Here is a 14358-nt window from a genome sequence, read left to right on the forward strand (position 1 = left end):
ATAATCGATATGATATCTGACAATAGGGTCTCAGTTTTCTTACCCGCTCAATAAACTCTGTTGGTTACTCCAGATTCAGAGAACAACAGAACTCCAAACCCATGTGGACACGGGTGTTGCCCCGTCCCCAGTTCCACATTTCACAGTTTCTAAAGTTTCCGTCCCTAAACATGAAACAAGCCACGAGGTAAGAAGAGGAGCTGCAGGCCCGTCGTCATCACCCAAAATCCTCCATTTCATCTTTAACACACGCACATCTTAACACACCCTCCACTGGTTTGTTATGTGGTGTGATTCACTTTGGATTTCTCCTCACCGTATCACCCATCTTAAACTATTTCATCACTTTTTCTCTTGGAGTCTACCACAGCATCGCAGTGATGGGAAAATGAACTCCTTCTTTCACTAAGAATTTCGCTCCCTGTTGTTTCCGGTCACTAATCCTCAGATGAACGTGGACGTTTGTTTTTGATTCTTAACGCTGTTCTCATTGGCTCGGTCAGGTGTCCATCGCTGGCTCTGCTATCGCTACTCTGCACAAAGAGTTAAGATCTCCCCACACTGCCAGAAAGATCATCAAACCAGTCAAGTCTCCAAGTCCATCCCGCAGAGCGGCGGTGGAGGTGCGAGTGACACCAGAGCCCCTCCCCCCACCATTCAAAGACGTCAGATATCAGAGTCAGTTTGAGTTACAGGCGGGCGGAGCTTACGCAGTGAGTGAGGAGGAGTTTGAGGACTGGGAACCTCAGGTTGGTTCGAATCCTTCGCTGTAGTCCTCCCTTCACTTTCCCTGATTTAACCCTGTGTGGACTCTCACCTGCGCTTCCTCTCTTCAGCCAATCACACGCTACCATTCATCTGCCTCATGAAGAATCCTCTTCCTCCTGTTCTTCTTCTTCCTGTCTTCACCTGTTGACCTTCATCTCTCTGTCTTCTCTGCAGGGTTTTTATCTGTTATAACAGGCTTCCACCCCTCCATCCTCACAGAAACCACTGAGAAAACGCCTTGTTGTTTTCTGTCTTTGATGAGGTTTGACTCGTGTTGTTATTTTTCCTTAGGAGGCGGTTGCTGTGCCCACAAGAGCTCAGGAGCAGGTTGTTCCTCCAACTCTTATCGCTGTGAGTACTTCCCATGTCCATGTCCACTATGAATTAGACATAACGTGCGTGGATTTAAAATGTGTTGGATGATACGTCTCCACTTCTTCCATCTGTACAAAAATGAAGTTGAAATATCTCAAATACAAGCGTTGCCATCTTGTGCTGGTGACCTGAGTCAGAGACTGAACAGTAGTGGTTATGCAGTGGAACAGCTGTGTTGTTAAACCAGCTGTAAATCTTGACGTTTCAACACATTTTATGGCACCAAACGACTAATTAAAAAAACTCAGCAGAAATTGTCAGTGGAGTAGCTGTGGATTGGTCAGACAAAAAAAGAAATTTGAAGGCACCACATTGAGCTATTAGAAACGTTTATCATTAAAATTATTATGTTTCACTCTTATATGATATTCGAAAGACTGAATGAATCAGTTTATCAAGAAAATAACATTCTTACCTGCAGCCCAAACTTCATCCGTTCAAAACTAGTAAGCAGTTAACACATGTACACATCCAGTGGATCCAGTTTCAAAGCAGTTACCCTCTAAACTGAAACATTTGTCTGAAGGTGTCACTTCTTATTTCCTGTTCAGGGCCTGAAGAACGTGACTGTGACCGAGGGTGAGTCAGTGACACTGGAGTGTCAGATCAGTGGCCACCCCACTCCCGTCATCATGTGGTTCAGAGAGGACTACCAGATCGAGAGCTCCATTGACTTCCAGATAACCTACAAGAGCGGATTTGCACGGATGGTGATCCGCGAGGCGTTCGCTGAGGACAGCGGCCGCTTCAGCTGCACTGCCACCAGCGAGGCTGGAACCGTCAGCACTTCCTGCTACCTGCTTGTCAAAGGTAACTGTGATGGATTAAAAAAAAACAGAGGCCTTTTGAGTCTTACTAACCAAAATAGTGAATCAAGAGAAACGGACAGGATAAACAATTAATTTACCCATTTTTTAGGCTAAATTGGGCCACTTAATTTAGATTTATATCATTGTTTTGACAACTTACTCTCTTGCAGTGTCAGAAGAAATTGAGAGCAGAGAGGAAACCACAGCTGTAACTGAAATTGGTCAAATCACTCAAGAGAAAACGTGAGTTCAAGTCTGATTCATTGGTAACCAGTCGGCCTAATCACTTCCACAGCTGCAGTGTTTGATCAGGCTGTTGGTTCCTTTCAGTGTTTCCATCCAGACAAAAGAACAGATGGTGGCAGAGGTGACTACAGGAGAGTCTGCTGCTCCCTTCTTCATCAAGAAACCGACCGCACAGAAGCTGGTGGAGGGAGGAAGTGTCGTCTTTGAATGCCAGATTGGAGGAAACCCTAAACCTCACATCATCTGGAAAAAGAGTGGTGTGCCACTCACGACTGGATACAGGTACAAACCTCCTATTAGTTTCTCTTATTAAGTTTGAATTTCAAAACCTTTGCATAAGCTGCTTCCAGTCCCCCCAATTTCCCAAGATCATGTCCCTGTGTTTACAAATATTGTTTTGGTTTTTGTCATTAGATATAAAGTTGCCTACAAGAAGGAGACTGGAGAATGTAAACTGGAGATCTCTATGACCTTTGCTGATGATGCTGGAGAATATGCCATCTTCATCAAGAATCCACATGGAGAAGCCTCAGCCTCCGCCAACCTGCTGGAGGAAGGTATCAGCATCCTTTTGTCTGTCTGTCCAGGGATTTCTATCATTTCATATCTGACTTTTGTTTAGAAAATCATTTGAAAGCACTGAGGAAAACTTTGTTGGTCCAGTGGCTCACAGTATTTATGCTATGTGTTTACAGAGGAATATGAAGCCTATATGAAGCAGCATGACGTGACATATAAAACTGAAGTGACGACGACAGTGATTCAGGAGCCCTCTGTGGTTGTGAGTCAATATGAAATGGAACAGAGGAGGGTGACAACCCCCATGAGCTTTGTCTCAGAAACGGTACTTCCATAGTTCTGTGATACTAAGATCATACAGAAGAGTTAGTAATCCCCTTTCTGGTCTTTAATGTTAAACATACCTTACTTTTCTTGCAGGAGTTTCTTGTTTCGGCCTTTGAAGAGAGGATCATCCAAGAGATTGAGCTCCGTATCATGAGGATTACTTACAGAGAGCTGGTGACAGAGGATGGAGAGCTGATGGTGACTGTTGCAGAGGAGGAGGCAGTGCAGCCGGTCTTCGAAACACCGGTCAAGAACTACAGGATTATGGATGGAATGGGTGTCACTTTCCACTGCAAGATGGGGGGAACACCACTGCCAAAGGTCTGTACCTTGGAAATCTTACCATAAAGCTTTTGGTAGTTAGTCCAGAAGTTTCTTTCTGTATCAGGGAAGATACCTTTACCTAAGTCAGCTAAACATTAAATTGGTATGTCACGCTATCTTCTGTCTTCTGTCAGATTGCTTGGTACAAAGACGGCCAGCGCATCAGAGCTGGTGGCCGTTACCAGATGGAGGTTCTGCAGGATGGACGAGCCAGTCTTCGTCTGCCTGTGGTGCTGCCAGAGGATGAGGGCGTATATACGGCCTTTGCATCTAACATGAAGGGAAATTCTGTCAGCTCTGGAAAGCTCTACATCGAGCCATCTGGAGCTGTGACACCTCAGAGATATACACCACAGCCACCAATGCAGAGGATCAGGTACGGTTTATTATTCTCAGACTTAAGGAATATTGGTATTAGCTCAATCAAAAGCATCAGAAGTTCTCCAACATAGGCCACAAGTCCAGCTCATTGTTTTGATTTTATCTCCTTTAACTTTCCTGTTTTGTTTCACCCTTATCACTCCCACAGCTTTGCTTTTGTGTCAGAGTGAAAAATAAAATAAAAAATAACAACACAGACATTAGCGACTAGGTAGTTATGTAGTGAATGTAGTGACGTTTTAGCAGCTATGGAGTCTGATGTTTCCCACAGGAGTTGGTCGAGAACTATAAGTTCTGCTGTTGCTGCTTTAAAACTGCTTGATGTGTAAACACTAACTGATTATGGAGAAGTTTCTGTAGGTCTCTTTAATTTCATTACCACTGTGATACTGACTACTCTCCTACTCTTTCAGATCCACATCTCCTCGTTCCATGAGCCGCTCACCTGGCCGTTCCTCCAGCCGTTCTCCTGGACGCTCTCCTGCCCGCAGGCTTGATGATACCGATGAGGCTCAGCTGGAAAGACTCTACAAACCCGTGTTTGTCATGAAGCCTTCCTCGATAAAGTGTTCTGAGGGGCAAACTGCCAGATTTGACTTAAAGGTTGTTGGCAGACCTATGCCAGAAACATACTGGTTCCACAATGGTAAGAAAAACAAGACAAATCCTAAGGAATGCACCTTTTATCTGATGTGTTGGCCAGTTGTTAAACTATTTACTCATGTTTTAAGGACAACAAGTGGTCAACGACTACACCCACAAGATAGTGATTAAAGAGGATGGTATCCAGTCCCTGATCATTGTCCCAGCCATGCCAAAAGACTCCGGAGAGTGGACTGTTGTTGCTCAGAACAGAGCTGGACGCACGTCTGTCTCTGTGAATCTTACTGTTGATGGTAAGCTTGTGTCAGACTTGGTGGGATGATCTGTTAAATGTACTGTATATCACTGCCTTCACCAAGCAACTCAGCTAAACTTCAAAAATGATCTTATAATAAAATGCTGTGTTGTGCTTTTGTGTTTCACCACCCACAGCTAGAGAAAGCCTCGCACGTCCTCAGTTTGTCGAGAAGCTGAAGAACATCACTGTAAAACAGGGCACTCTGGTTGAGTTGGCTGTCAAAGCCATTGGAAATCCCCTGCCTGACATTGTCTGGCTCAAAAACAGTGACATTATCACCCCACAGAAGCACCCACAAATCAAGTATGTATCTTTGAATTTTGACGATGAAAGATTTTCTAATATTTAGACTCACGTATGTAAAACTTGTGAGTAGTTGATGAAGATTTTCTCACCAGTATATCTGAATGGTTATGTATTTCAGGATTGAAGGAACCAGAGGAGAGGCCAAATTCCAGCTTCCCTCAGCAGCTGGCTCAGACAGTGCCTGGTACACTGCTACAGCCATTAACAAGGCTGGCAGAGACACCACTCGCTGCAGAGTCAATGTGGAGGTCGACTTCAGCGCTCCTCAAGCTGAGAGGAAGCTCATCATTACCAAAGGCACCTACAAAGCCAAAGAGATCGCAGCTCCTGAGCTGGAGCCCCTTCATATGCGATATGGTCAGGAGCAGTGGGAGGAGGGTGACCTTTACGACAAAGAGAAGCAGCAGAAACCGCAGTTCAAGAAGAAGCTGACATCTATCAGAATGAAGCGCTTCGGTCCCGCTCATTTTGAGTGCAGACTGACACCTATCGGTGACCCCACCATGGTAGTGGAGTGGCTGCATGATGGCAAACCTCTGGCTGCTGCAAACAGGTTGCGCATGGTTAATGAATTTGGATACTGCAGTCTTGATTATGAAGCCGCTTACGCCAGAGACAGTGGTGTCATCACCTGCAGAGCCTCGAACAAGTTTGGAGTCGACCAGACTTCAGCCACCCTGATTGTCAAGGATGAGAAAGGCCTCATTGAGGAATCACAGCTTCCTGAAGGCAGGAGGGCACCACACAGAATGGAAGAGATTGAGCGAATGGCTCACGAGGGGGGACCTGCAGGAGTCAGCACCGACGACGAGTATGAGAAGACCAAACCTGACATTGTCCTAGTTCCCGAGCCAGCCAGAGTCGTGGAAGGTGACATTGCACGATTCCGTTGCAGAGTGACCGGTTATCCAGCACCCAAAGTTAACTGGTATCTCAACGGACAACTTATCCGCAAGAGCAAGAGATACAGACTTCGTTATGATGGTATTTACTACCTGGAGATTGTCGACGTCAAGTCCTATGACTCAGGAGAGGTCAGGGTGGTTGCAGACAACCCTCTAGGCACAACTGAGCACACTGTGAAGCTAGAGATCCAACAGAAGGAGGACTTTAGATCTGTACTGCGTCGTGCCCCAGAATCGAGGCCTGCAGAGGCCGCACATGAGCCTGGCAGAGTCGGATTCGATGTTGTGAAGGCTGACCGACCTCGTGAGGGCTCGGAGGAAAGGGAAGTTGTTACGCTGCGTAAGGCACAGAGAATTGTTCACGAGAAAACCTCAGAGGAGACAGATGAACTGAAGAGCAAGTTCAAGCGTAGGACAGAGGAAGGTTTCTATGAGTCCATCTCTGCCGTGGAATTCAAGTCTCGCAAGCGGGACGAGTCTTATGAAGGTCTGCTGAAGAAGACTAAGGAGGAGCTGCTTCATCATTTGAAAGAGAAAGAAGAAGCTGAGAGGAAGAAGTTGGAGGAACAGGGCAAAGTCACCATCCCAACAATCAAACCAGAGAGGGTCCAGCTCTCCCCCAGCATGGAAGCACCCAAGATCCTGGAACGTATCACAAGCAAGACAGTGTCCCCGATGGATGAGGTCCGTTTCCATGTCAGAGTCGTCGGCAGACCGGAACCTGAGTGCCAGTGGTTCAAGAACGGCATTCTAGTGGAAAAGTCTGACCGTATTTACTGGTATTGGCCTGAGGATCATGTGTGTGAACTGGTGATCAGAGACGTCACAGTCGAGGACTCTGCCAGCATCATGGTCAAAGCCATGAATGTGGCTGGCGAGGCCTCAAGCCACGCCTTCCTGCTTGTGCAAGGTAAAGTTATTTTAGAAAAAATAGCTCCTGTAATATGTTCCTTTTTACATCCCAATTTATGTCCAAGTCTCACTGTATGTTCTCATTGCAGCCAAGGCAACAGTTAATTTTACCCAACGCCTCGAGGATAGCAGTGCCAATGAGAAGGACACCATGGTGACCTTTGAGTGTGAAACCAACGAACCCTTCGTCAAAGTCAAATGGCTCAAGAACAACGTGGAGATCTTCTCCGGAGACAAATATAGGATGCACTCTGACAGAAAGGTCCACTTCCTGTCTGTGCTGGTGATTGAAATGAAGGACGATGCTGAATACACTTGTGTGGTTGTGGATGATGAGAGCATCAGGACGAGTGCAAGGCTTTATGTAGAAGGTAATCTTAACACCCAGCATCTTTTCATCCACTTGTTTCTTTGGATTGATTTATAGATAACGGTTCTCTGATATCGTTCTGTATCCAGGTGCTGCCCTGGAGCTCATCAAACACATGGAGAGCATTGAGGTTCCAGAGACCTACGCTGGAGAGTTTGAGGTTGAGCTTTCTCGTGAGGATGCTGAGGGCAGCTGGTTCTTTGGAGATAAGGAACTCTCTCCCAGCAGTAAATACATCATGTCCTCCCGCCGTGGCAGACACAGCCTGTCCGTAAAGGATGTCAGGAAAGAAGACCAGGGGAAATATTCATTTGTGTGTGGAGATCTGAGGACCAGTGCCTCACTGAAGATGAAATGTAAGTAACTTTACAGAGTAGAGATGGGAAGCCAGTGGTTCGCCCACTGTAGTCATGAGTTTTCTATTAGCAGTATTCTCTGCTTTTCTCAAGTCTCTTGTGAATTTATTCATTTTCTGAGTTCTGCTGATAATAATTGGTAATAATTACAGTTCAGTATTGCCACTGATTTCCTGAATACATTTGATGTTGATTCACAGTTTACCGGTTTGTTTAGATTTTCAATTTTGATTTAGTTACAGATATTTCAGTTACAATTGGGGTGTTAATAATTAAGAATTTAAGTGATTAAAAATGTGTGAATTGACATTCAGAGATGGGCAAAAATACATCAAAACATATGTTTTTCAATATCAAAATGTGTGTCGAATTTTGTTGGGCAAGTTGTTGAATACTGTTCCGCAATTAAAAAGCTTATAGCATAAAGTCATATTTTTAATTTTTTAGTTACTTCATATTTTATGTAACTTGGTGTTTACTTATCTGTCCTTTTATCTTCTAATATAGCCAACTCATATTTTGAGTCAAACATAGAATATGTCAGAGGTTTTATAGTGTCCGTAATTTATTTATTAAATCTGCCTATGGGGATAATAATTGGATGTTGTTGATTACGCCATCTAATTATTAAAGATGCTGAAGTATGAACAAGACAGTAATGAGTCTGTGTGTTTCAACAAAGGAATAAAATGAAAGTAAAAAAATAAACTTTCCAGTTTTCAACAACCTTTCTGGCCATTCCAGTATAGATTTCTAGTCTACGAGGTGCATTCCAGTACACTTAGGGCCTGACATGCATCAACAAGAAGAGATGAAATATTATGGGATATTTCTAGGGCAGACCCATTTCAGTTGGAATTTGCTTTTTAAACTCAGCCCTCTTAATGATGTGATTTCTCCACCTTCAGTGCGCCCTGTGACCTTGATGCAGCCCTTGACCGACCTCACTGTGTGTGAGGGTGACATCGCTCAGCTGGAGGTCAGGTTCTCCCAGGAGAACGTAGAGGGAACCTGGATGAAGAGCGGCCAGGCCATCTCTGCTTCGGACCGTGTCCACATCGTCATCGACAAGCAGGTTCACAAGCTGCTGCTGGAAAATGTCAGCACAGAAGATGCTGCTTCTTACTCTTTTGTGGTTCCTGCCCAAGACATCTCCACCTCGGGCAAACTAAGTGTTCAAAGTAAGAGTCAGTATTAGTGTCAGACTTTCATGATACTCACCTCTAACAATCACTAGAACACACTTAACCCATTTTATTGTGTTTCCTCGCAGCTATCGGCATTGTGGTGCCACTGAAGGACGTCTCCTCCATTGAAGGCACTAAAGCTGTTCTGGAGGCCAAGATCTCCGCTCAGGACATCAGCTCAGTCAAATGGTACCACAACGACAAACTGCTGACAGCCAGCGACAGAGTACAGATGGTGGCCAAGGGAGCCAAACAGCGTCTGGTCTTTGCCAGGACCTTTGCCTCTGATGAAGGACACTACAAACTGGTGGTTGGCAAGGTCGACACCAGCTGCAGCCTGACTATCGAAAGTAAGACTTGAATTTTTGTTTTCCCAGGATCTTGTTTTTAAATCCCAATTACTGTTATGGTTCTAACCATGTTGTTGTTTTTTACAGAGGTGCACATTGTGAAGCACATGGAGGACAAAGTGTGCTCAGAGTCCCAGAATGTCACCTTTAATGTTGAAGTTTCCCACACCGGTATTGACCCCGTCTGGACATTCAGGAACCAGCAGCTCAAATCAGGACCCAAATACAAGATGGAGTCCAAGGGCAAGAATCACTCTTTGACAGTCATTGATGCCATGAAGGACGAGGAGGGACAGTACATGTTCCACGCTGGTGAAAAGACATCCAGCGCCAAGCTCACTGTCTCCGGTATGTCTAAACTCCATGAGAGATAATTTGTTTAGTCAAATGAGTACGTTTAAACATTCAGTGTTTCCTTGTGCTGCCACCAGGTGGAGCCATCACACGGCCCCTGCAGGACGTGACGGTGGCAGAGTCTCAGACAGCTGAGCTTGAGTGTGAGGTTGCCAACGCCAATGCTGAGGGCAAGTGGCTGAAGGAGGGTCATCCTGTGGACTTCAGTGAGAACGTGGTGAGCGAGGTGAAGGGAGCCGTCAGACGCCTCATCATCGTCATCACCAGGCCCCAGGATGTCGGAGAGTACAGCTACCAGGTGGCCAACTCCAAAACCACCGCTAACCTCAGGGTTGAGGGTAAGCTGCCCAGCACACTTACTAAGTTTCCATGTTGTTATAAAATGTAAAAAGATGTATTTAAAGATGGTATGCAGGATCAAAATATGGCAGTTACTTGTCAGAATTACAGGCAATTTCCTGTGAATATTCACAACACCCTGATATTTACAGTGGTGTTATCAGCAGAACAAGTTTTAACTCAAGACAACTCTGAGAAATGTGTAAAGCACACATTGAGAGAATGTGTCTTTTTTGGAAAGTGAATTCTAATCAATCCAGACTAGACTACTCACTTTCCTGCCCTCTGGAAGACCCATAAATGTTTCCTCTAATACCACCTGAAGGACGTAACTGAACTTTTTTTGCCGCACTGCTCTTGATCTTTCAAAAGTGGATTAATAATCAGTATGTCTGTTCATCTACAGCGGTAAAGATCAAGAAGACTCTGAGGAACCAGACAGTGACGGAGACCCAGGAGGCGGTGTTCTCGCTGGAGCTCACCCACTCCAGTGTCAAAGGATCCCAGTGGATCAAGAACGGTGTGGAGCTGCAAAACAGTGACAAGTATGAGATCACCACCGACGGCATGGTCCACACACTGAAGGTCAAGAACTGCAACACACTGGACGAGACAGTTTATTCTTTCAAACTGGGTAAACTGTCTGCCAACGCCAGGCTCAACGTAGAGAGTGAGTATCACTGATCTATTGTAAAGGTTCAATTCATGCCCTCATGTTGCATTTCAATATTTTAAACTGTTTTTGCTTTTATCTGCTTCTTGGCAGCAATCAAAATCATCAAGAAGATTAAGGACGTGACCTCACTGTTGGACGGCACCGCATCCTTTGAGATGAGCCTATCACACGACAACATCCCCGTCAGGTGGATGTTTAAAGGTGTGGAGCTGAAGCCCAGCGACAAGTGTAAGATTCTGTCGGAGCGTAAAGCTCACAAGCTGATCCTGCAGAACGTCGACAGCAGCAACGCAGGAGACTACACCGCTGTGGTCGGACACCTGCAGTGCACCGCCACACTCAATGTGGAGGGTACGTAATGTTTAGCATTTTAATTATAATCTAAACAATTAAGTTAATAAAAACAGGACTAGACAAAGAATACATTTGAATTTGTAATCCACTGTTTGATCAACCATTTAGTAGAATGTTATAATTGTAATTTGTTTTTAAAGTTCAGATTTTTTTAAACATTTATGTAAAAAAATGTTCTGTCACAATTTTTTAGTGTGAATATGAAAGAGAAAATAAGACCTGAAATTAAACTGAATTGTCTTTTCTCTAAATACTTACAATTACTACATTCAACATATTTTAACAGGTATTTATAAACGTTAGCAGAAAATGTCATTTTCTAACGTAAATTATTTGTGAGTTAGTTTCATTCTAAATGAAAGTATAGATGTTTTCATTCATTTAACAGATTCTACTTTAAATAGAACTGAGCACTTTTGATGCATAGGTGGAAAATAACTTAAACTTCATAGAAGAATATTTATACACTTTGACAAAATTTGCATTTTAAGTGATACATTTAAGTAATGCTTATTTTATAAATTACACATAGAAACTTAAATTTGTAAATATATGTGAAAAGTGTAAAATACTCAATTGGAATAGTAGAGATGGAAAATGAATATGTATCAAATATTTAGTGTAATTCTTCTAATTTCTTCTGTTTTTTGCGTTTTTGTTGCAGCTCTGCGAGTCACCAAACCCATGAAGAGTGTGGCGGTTCCAGAGACGCAGGTGGCCTCGTTTGAGTGTGAAGTTTCTCACTTCAACGTGCCGTCCACCTGGCTGAAAGATGGAGTGGAGATTGAGATGAGCGAGAAGTTCAGGATCGTGGTTCAGGGAAAACTCCACCAGCTGAAGATCATGAACACCAGCAGGGACGACTCTGCTGAGTACACCTTCATCTGCGGGAACGACCGAGTGTCTGCAACGCTCACTGTTAATCGTAAGAAAACCTCCAGGTTATATCCAGTCAAATTACACAAAAACGATGATAATACAATCAACCACAATTCAGAAGAAATTCTTTAACAGAAAGTTTTTGTAGTATTTGAGTTTTTCATCCCCACCTGTTCTCTGTCGCCTCCAGCCGTCCTGATCACCTCCATGCTGAAGGACCTGAATGCTCAGGAGAGAGACACCATCACCTTCGAGGTCACCGTCAACTACGAGGGCATCACCTACAAATGGCTGAAGAACGGCGTGGAGGTCAAGTCGTCTGAAAGATGTCAAGTCCGCAGCCGGCAGCTCACACACTCACTCACCATTCGAAATGTTCACTTTGGAGACGGAGGAGAGTACCAGTTTGTGGCCGGCTCTGCAGCCACCACCGCAAACCTGTTCGTTGAAGGTAAAGTGACACGTCACTGTGACCGACATCTTACACAAGCCTTAAAAAATGAATTGAATAACAGACAGGCAGATTTGATGGACGAGTGTTTAGGCCCAAAATATCTGTTATCTGAAATTCAACCTGTGATGAAGCCTGTTTGACACACTGCTGAAGTCATATACTTTGTGCTTTTTATCAGCAGTTTTTTCATGTATTATTTCTCAAATTTAGATAATTATTTGAAATGATCACTGCAATGTTTTTCTTTTGCTTTCAGCTCGTGTGATCGAATTCACCAAGAAAATCAAGGACATAAAGATCACAGAGAAGAAGAAGGCGATTTTTGAATGTGAGGTTTCTGAGCCAAACATTCAGGTGATGTGGATGAAGGACGGTCAGGAGCTGGACATGTCTGAGGAGAGGTATTACATCTTCAAATAACCAACTCAGCAGCAGCATTTTAAAAAGTTACATAAGAACTGAGGGTCATTTCTGGTGTCGTGTTCATAGGTACACTGTCACAGCAGAGAAGTACGTTCACCGTCTGATGATCCAGACAGTTCGTATGTCTGATGCTGGACAGTATTCTGTGGTGGCAGGATCCAGCGTCTCCAAGGCCCAGCTGATTGTGGAGGGTCGAGACATCAGGATCTCTGAACCTGCTGAGCGGGAAATCACGGTGAGACAGACTCGCTTTTAGCCAAAAAGATCAATATGCAGGTTTTAGTGTTGATTCAGTGTTTCTAAATCTAAGTCTTGCCATCCTCTCTTGTAGGTTCTGGAGAAACACAGAGCCACCTTCGAGTTTGAGGTGAACGAGGACGACGTGGAGGGTCGCTGGTTGAGAAACGGCGTGGAGATCCAGTTCTCAGTGGAGGAGAGGTTCAACTATGTGACCATCAGGAAACTGCACCGCCTCACCATCTCTGAGACCTACAGGAGTGACGCCGGGGAGTACACCTTCATTGCCGGCAAAAACAGGAGCACCATGCACCTCCGGGTCAACAGTGAGTCCAACAGGAAGATTATTAACACAGACTGACTGATGGAAATAATCACGTGAAATACTATTTTCCTCAGGGATTACATTAAGGCTTTTATTAAGATTTTTCTTCACTCTTTTCAGTCCCGGAGCCGCCTCAGATCATTCGCCACATGGAGCCCCAGTCAGTGGAGGCTGGTAAACCTGCTCGCTTCTCAGTGCAGGTGACTGGTGTTCCTCAGCCTCAGGTCTTCTGGTACAAGAACTCCCAGGCTCTGTCTCCGGGCTTCAAATGCAAGTTCCTCCACGATGGCAATGAGCACTCGCTGCTGCTGATCGAAGTATTCCCCGAGGATGCTGCCGTCTACAACTGCGAGGCCAAGAATGACTGTGGCACCGCCACGAGCACTGCTTCACTCAACGTGGAAGGTAAGAGAAGGTGTTCTTTCTGTGGAAGGCAGAAAAATATGGACAGGGGAGGAATTTCAATTTACCAGTTTTGTGTATGCGTTTTACAGTGTCAGAAGTGGTTTCTCCAGACTCTGCTGCTACCGTCGCTCCTCCAGTCGTCATCTCACCCATTACCAGCACTTCAGCCAGCGAGGGAGAATCAGCTCGCTTCCAGTGCAGAGTCCGCGGAGATGGTAAGAAAACTAAATCTTACTTAAAGATTAGTGATGAACTGGCTTTGAACCAGAGTTGAAATAAGTGTCAGCTCCTTGTTTTACACTCACTTTTGTCCTTCGTCCTCTGTCCAGATGTGAAGATCAGCTGGTTCCACAAGGACAAAGAGATCAAGCAGTCAGACTTCTTCAGGATGTCTCAGTTTGACGACAGCTGTCAGCTGGAGATCTCCAGAGTTTACCCGGAGGACGAGGGCGAGTACACCTGCGTGGCCACCAACAACGCTGGCAGGGTGTCCTGCTCCGCCACTCTGACACTGGACGGTAAGAAGAATGCAGTTTTTACCCCTGAGCTGTAAGAGTAATTAACAGAAGGCAACAGCAGCCTCCATGCATCAGCACCTCTGTGCTGGCCTGAGAGAGAAACGGGCGGACTCTGGCTATATTCTTAAGATGGTAAAAACCTGTCTTTGGATGATGAGTTTGAGCACTGTGCTTGAGGTTTAATCATCATGCTTTTGAAGTTACACTAAATCTTTGTTGTGTGAGTTAAATTAAGACTCTTTTCTGTTCTTGTTCATTATTGTTTTCTGATGTCATTTTTACGGTTAACTTTTAGGTTGGTTACAAATGATGACAAACTAATGCCACTGCCACACTCTGGATGAAGTCCATTAATTTT

The 14358-nt window shown here is 44.6% G+C and overlaps 1 protein-coding gene across 1 annotated transcript in view; it reads left to right on the forward strand.

Annotated features, from left to right (window-relative positions):
• The window catches only part of ttn.2 (titin, tandem duplicate 2), a 202854-nt gene that overhangs the window by 14141 nt on the left and 174355 nt on the right, over positions 1–14358 (forward strand). The window contains exons 13-42 of the mRNA XM_037110653.1: positions 74–187; positions 504–749; positions 1060–1119; positions 1695–1953; positions 2123–2195; positions 2283–2480; positions 2613–2755; positions 2894–3042; positions 3138–3365; positions 3503–3744; positions 4163–4395; positions 4481–4645; positions 4785–4953; positions 5075–6771; positions 6863–7144; positions 7233–7499; positions 8408–8680; positions 8773–9036; positions 9124–9384; positions 9468–9728; positions 10136–10399; positions 10496–10756; positions 11424–11684; positions 11829–12089; positions 12349–12493; positions 12582–12750; positions 12847–13078; positions 13198–13482; positions 13572–13697; positions 13812–14000. Of these exons, the coding sequence (XP_036966548.1) occupies positions 74–187; positions 504–749; positions 1060–1119; positions 1695–1953; positions 2123–2195; positions 2283–2480; positions 2613–2755; positions 2894–3042; positions 3138–3365; positions 3503–3744; positions 4163–4395; positions 4481–4645; positions 4785–4953; positions 5075–6771; positions 6863–7144; positions 7233–7499; positions 8408–8680; positions 8773–9036; positions 9124–9384; positions 9468–9728; positions 10136–10399; positions 10496–10756; positions 11424–11684; positions 11829–12089; positions 12349–12493; positions 12582–12750; positions 12847–13078; positions 13198–13482; positions 13572–13697; positions 13812–14000 (7777 nt within the window). The remainder of the gene's footprint in view (positions 1–73; positions 188–503; positions 750–1059; positions 1120–1694; positions 1954–2122; positions 2196–2282; positions 2481–2612; positions 2756–2893; positions 3043–3137; positions 3366–3502; positions 3745–4162; positions 4396–4480; positions 4646–4784; positions 4954–5074; positions 6772–6862; positions 7145–7232; positions 7500–8407; positions 8681–8772; positions 9037–9123; positions 9385–9467; positions 9729–10135; positions 10400–10495; positions 10757–11423; positions 11685–11828; positions 12090–12348; positions 12494–12581; positions 12751–12846; positions 13079–13197; positions 13483–13571; positions 13698–13811; positions 14001–14358) is intronic.

This window comes from Acanthopagrus latus, chromosome 9 (genome assembly GCF_904848185.1).
Source record: "Acanthopagrus latus isolate v.2019 chromosome 9, fAcaLat1.1, whole genome shotgun sequence".
NCBI lineage: Eukaryota > Metazoa > Chordata > Actinopteri > Spariformes > Sparidae > Acanthopagrus > Acanthopagrus latus.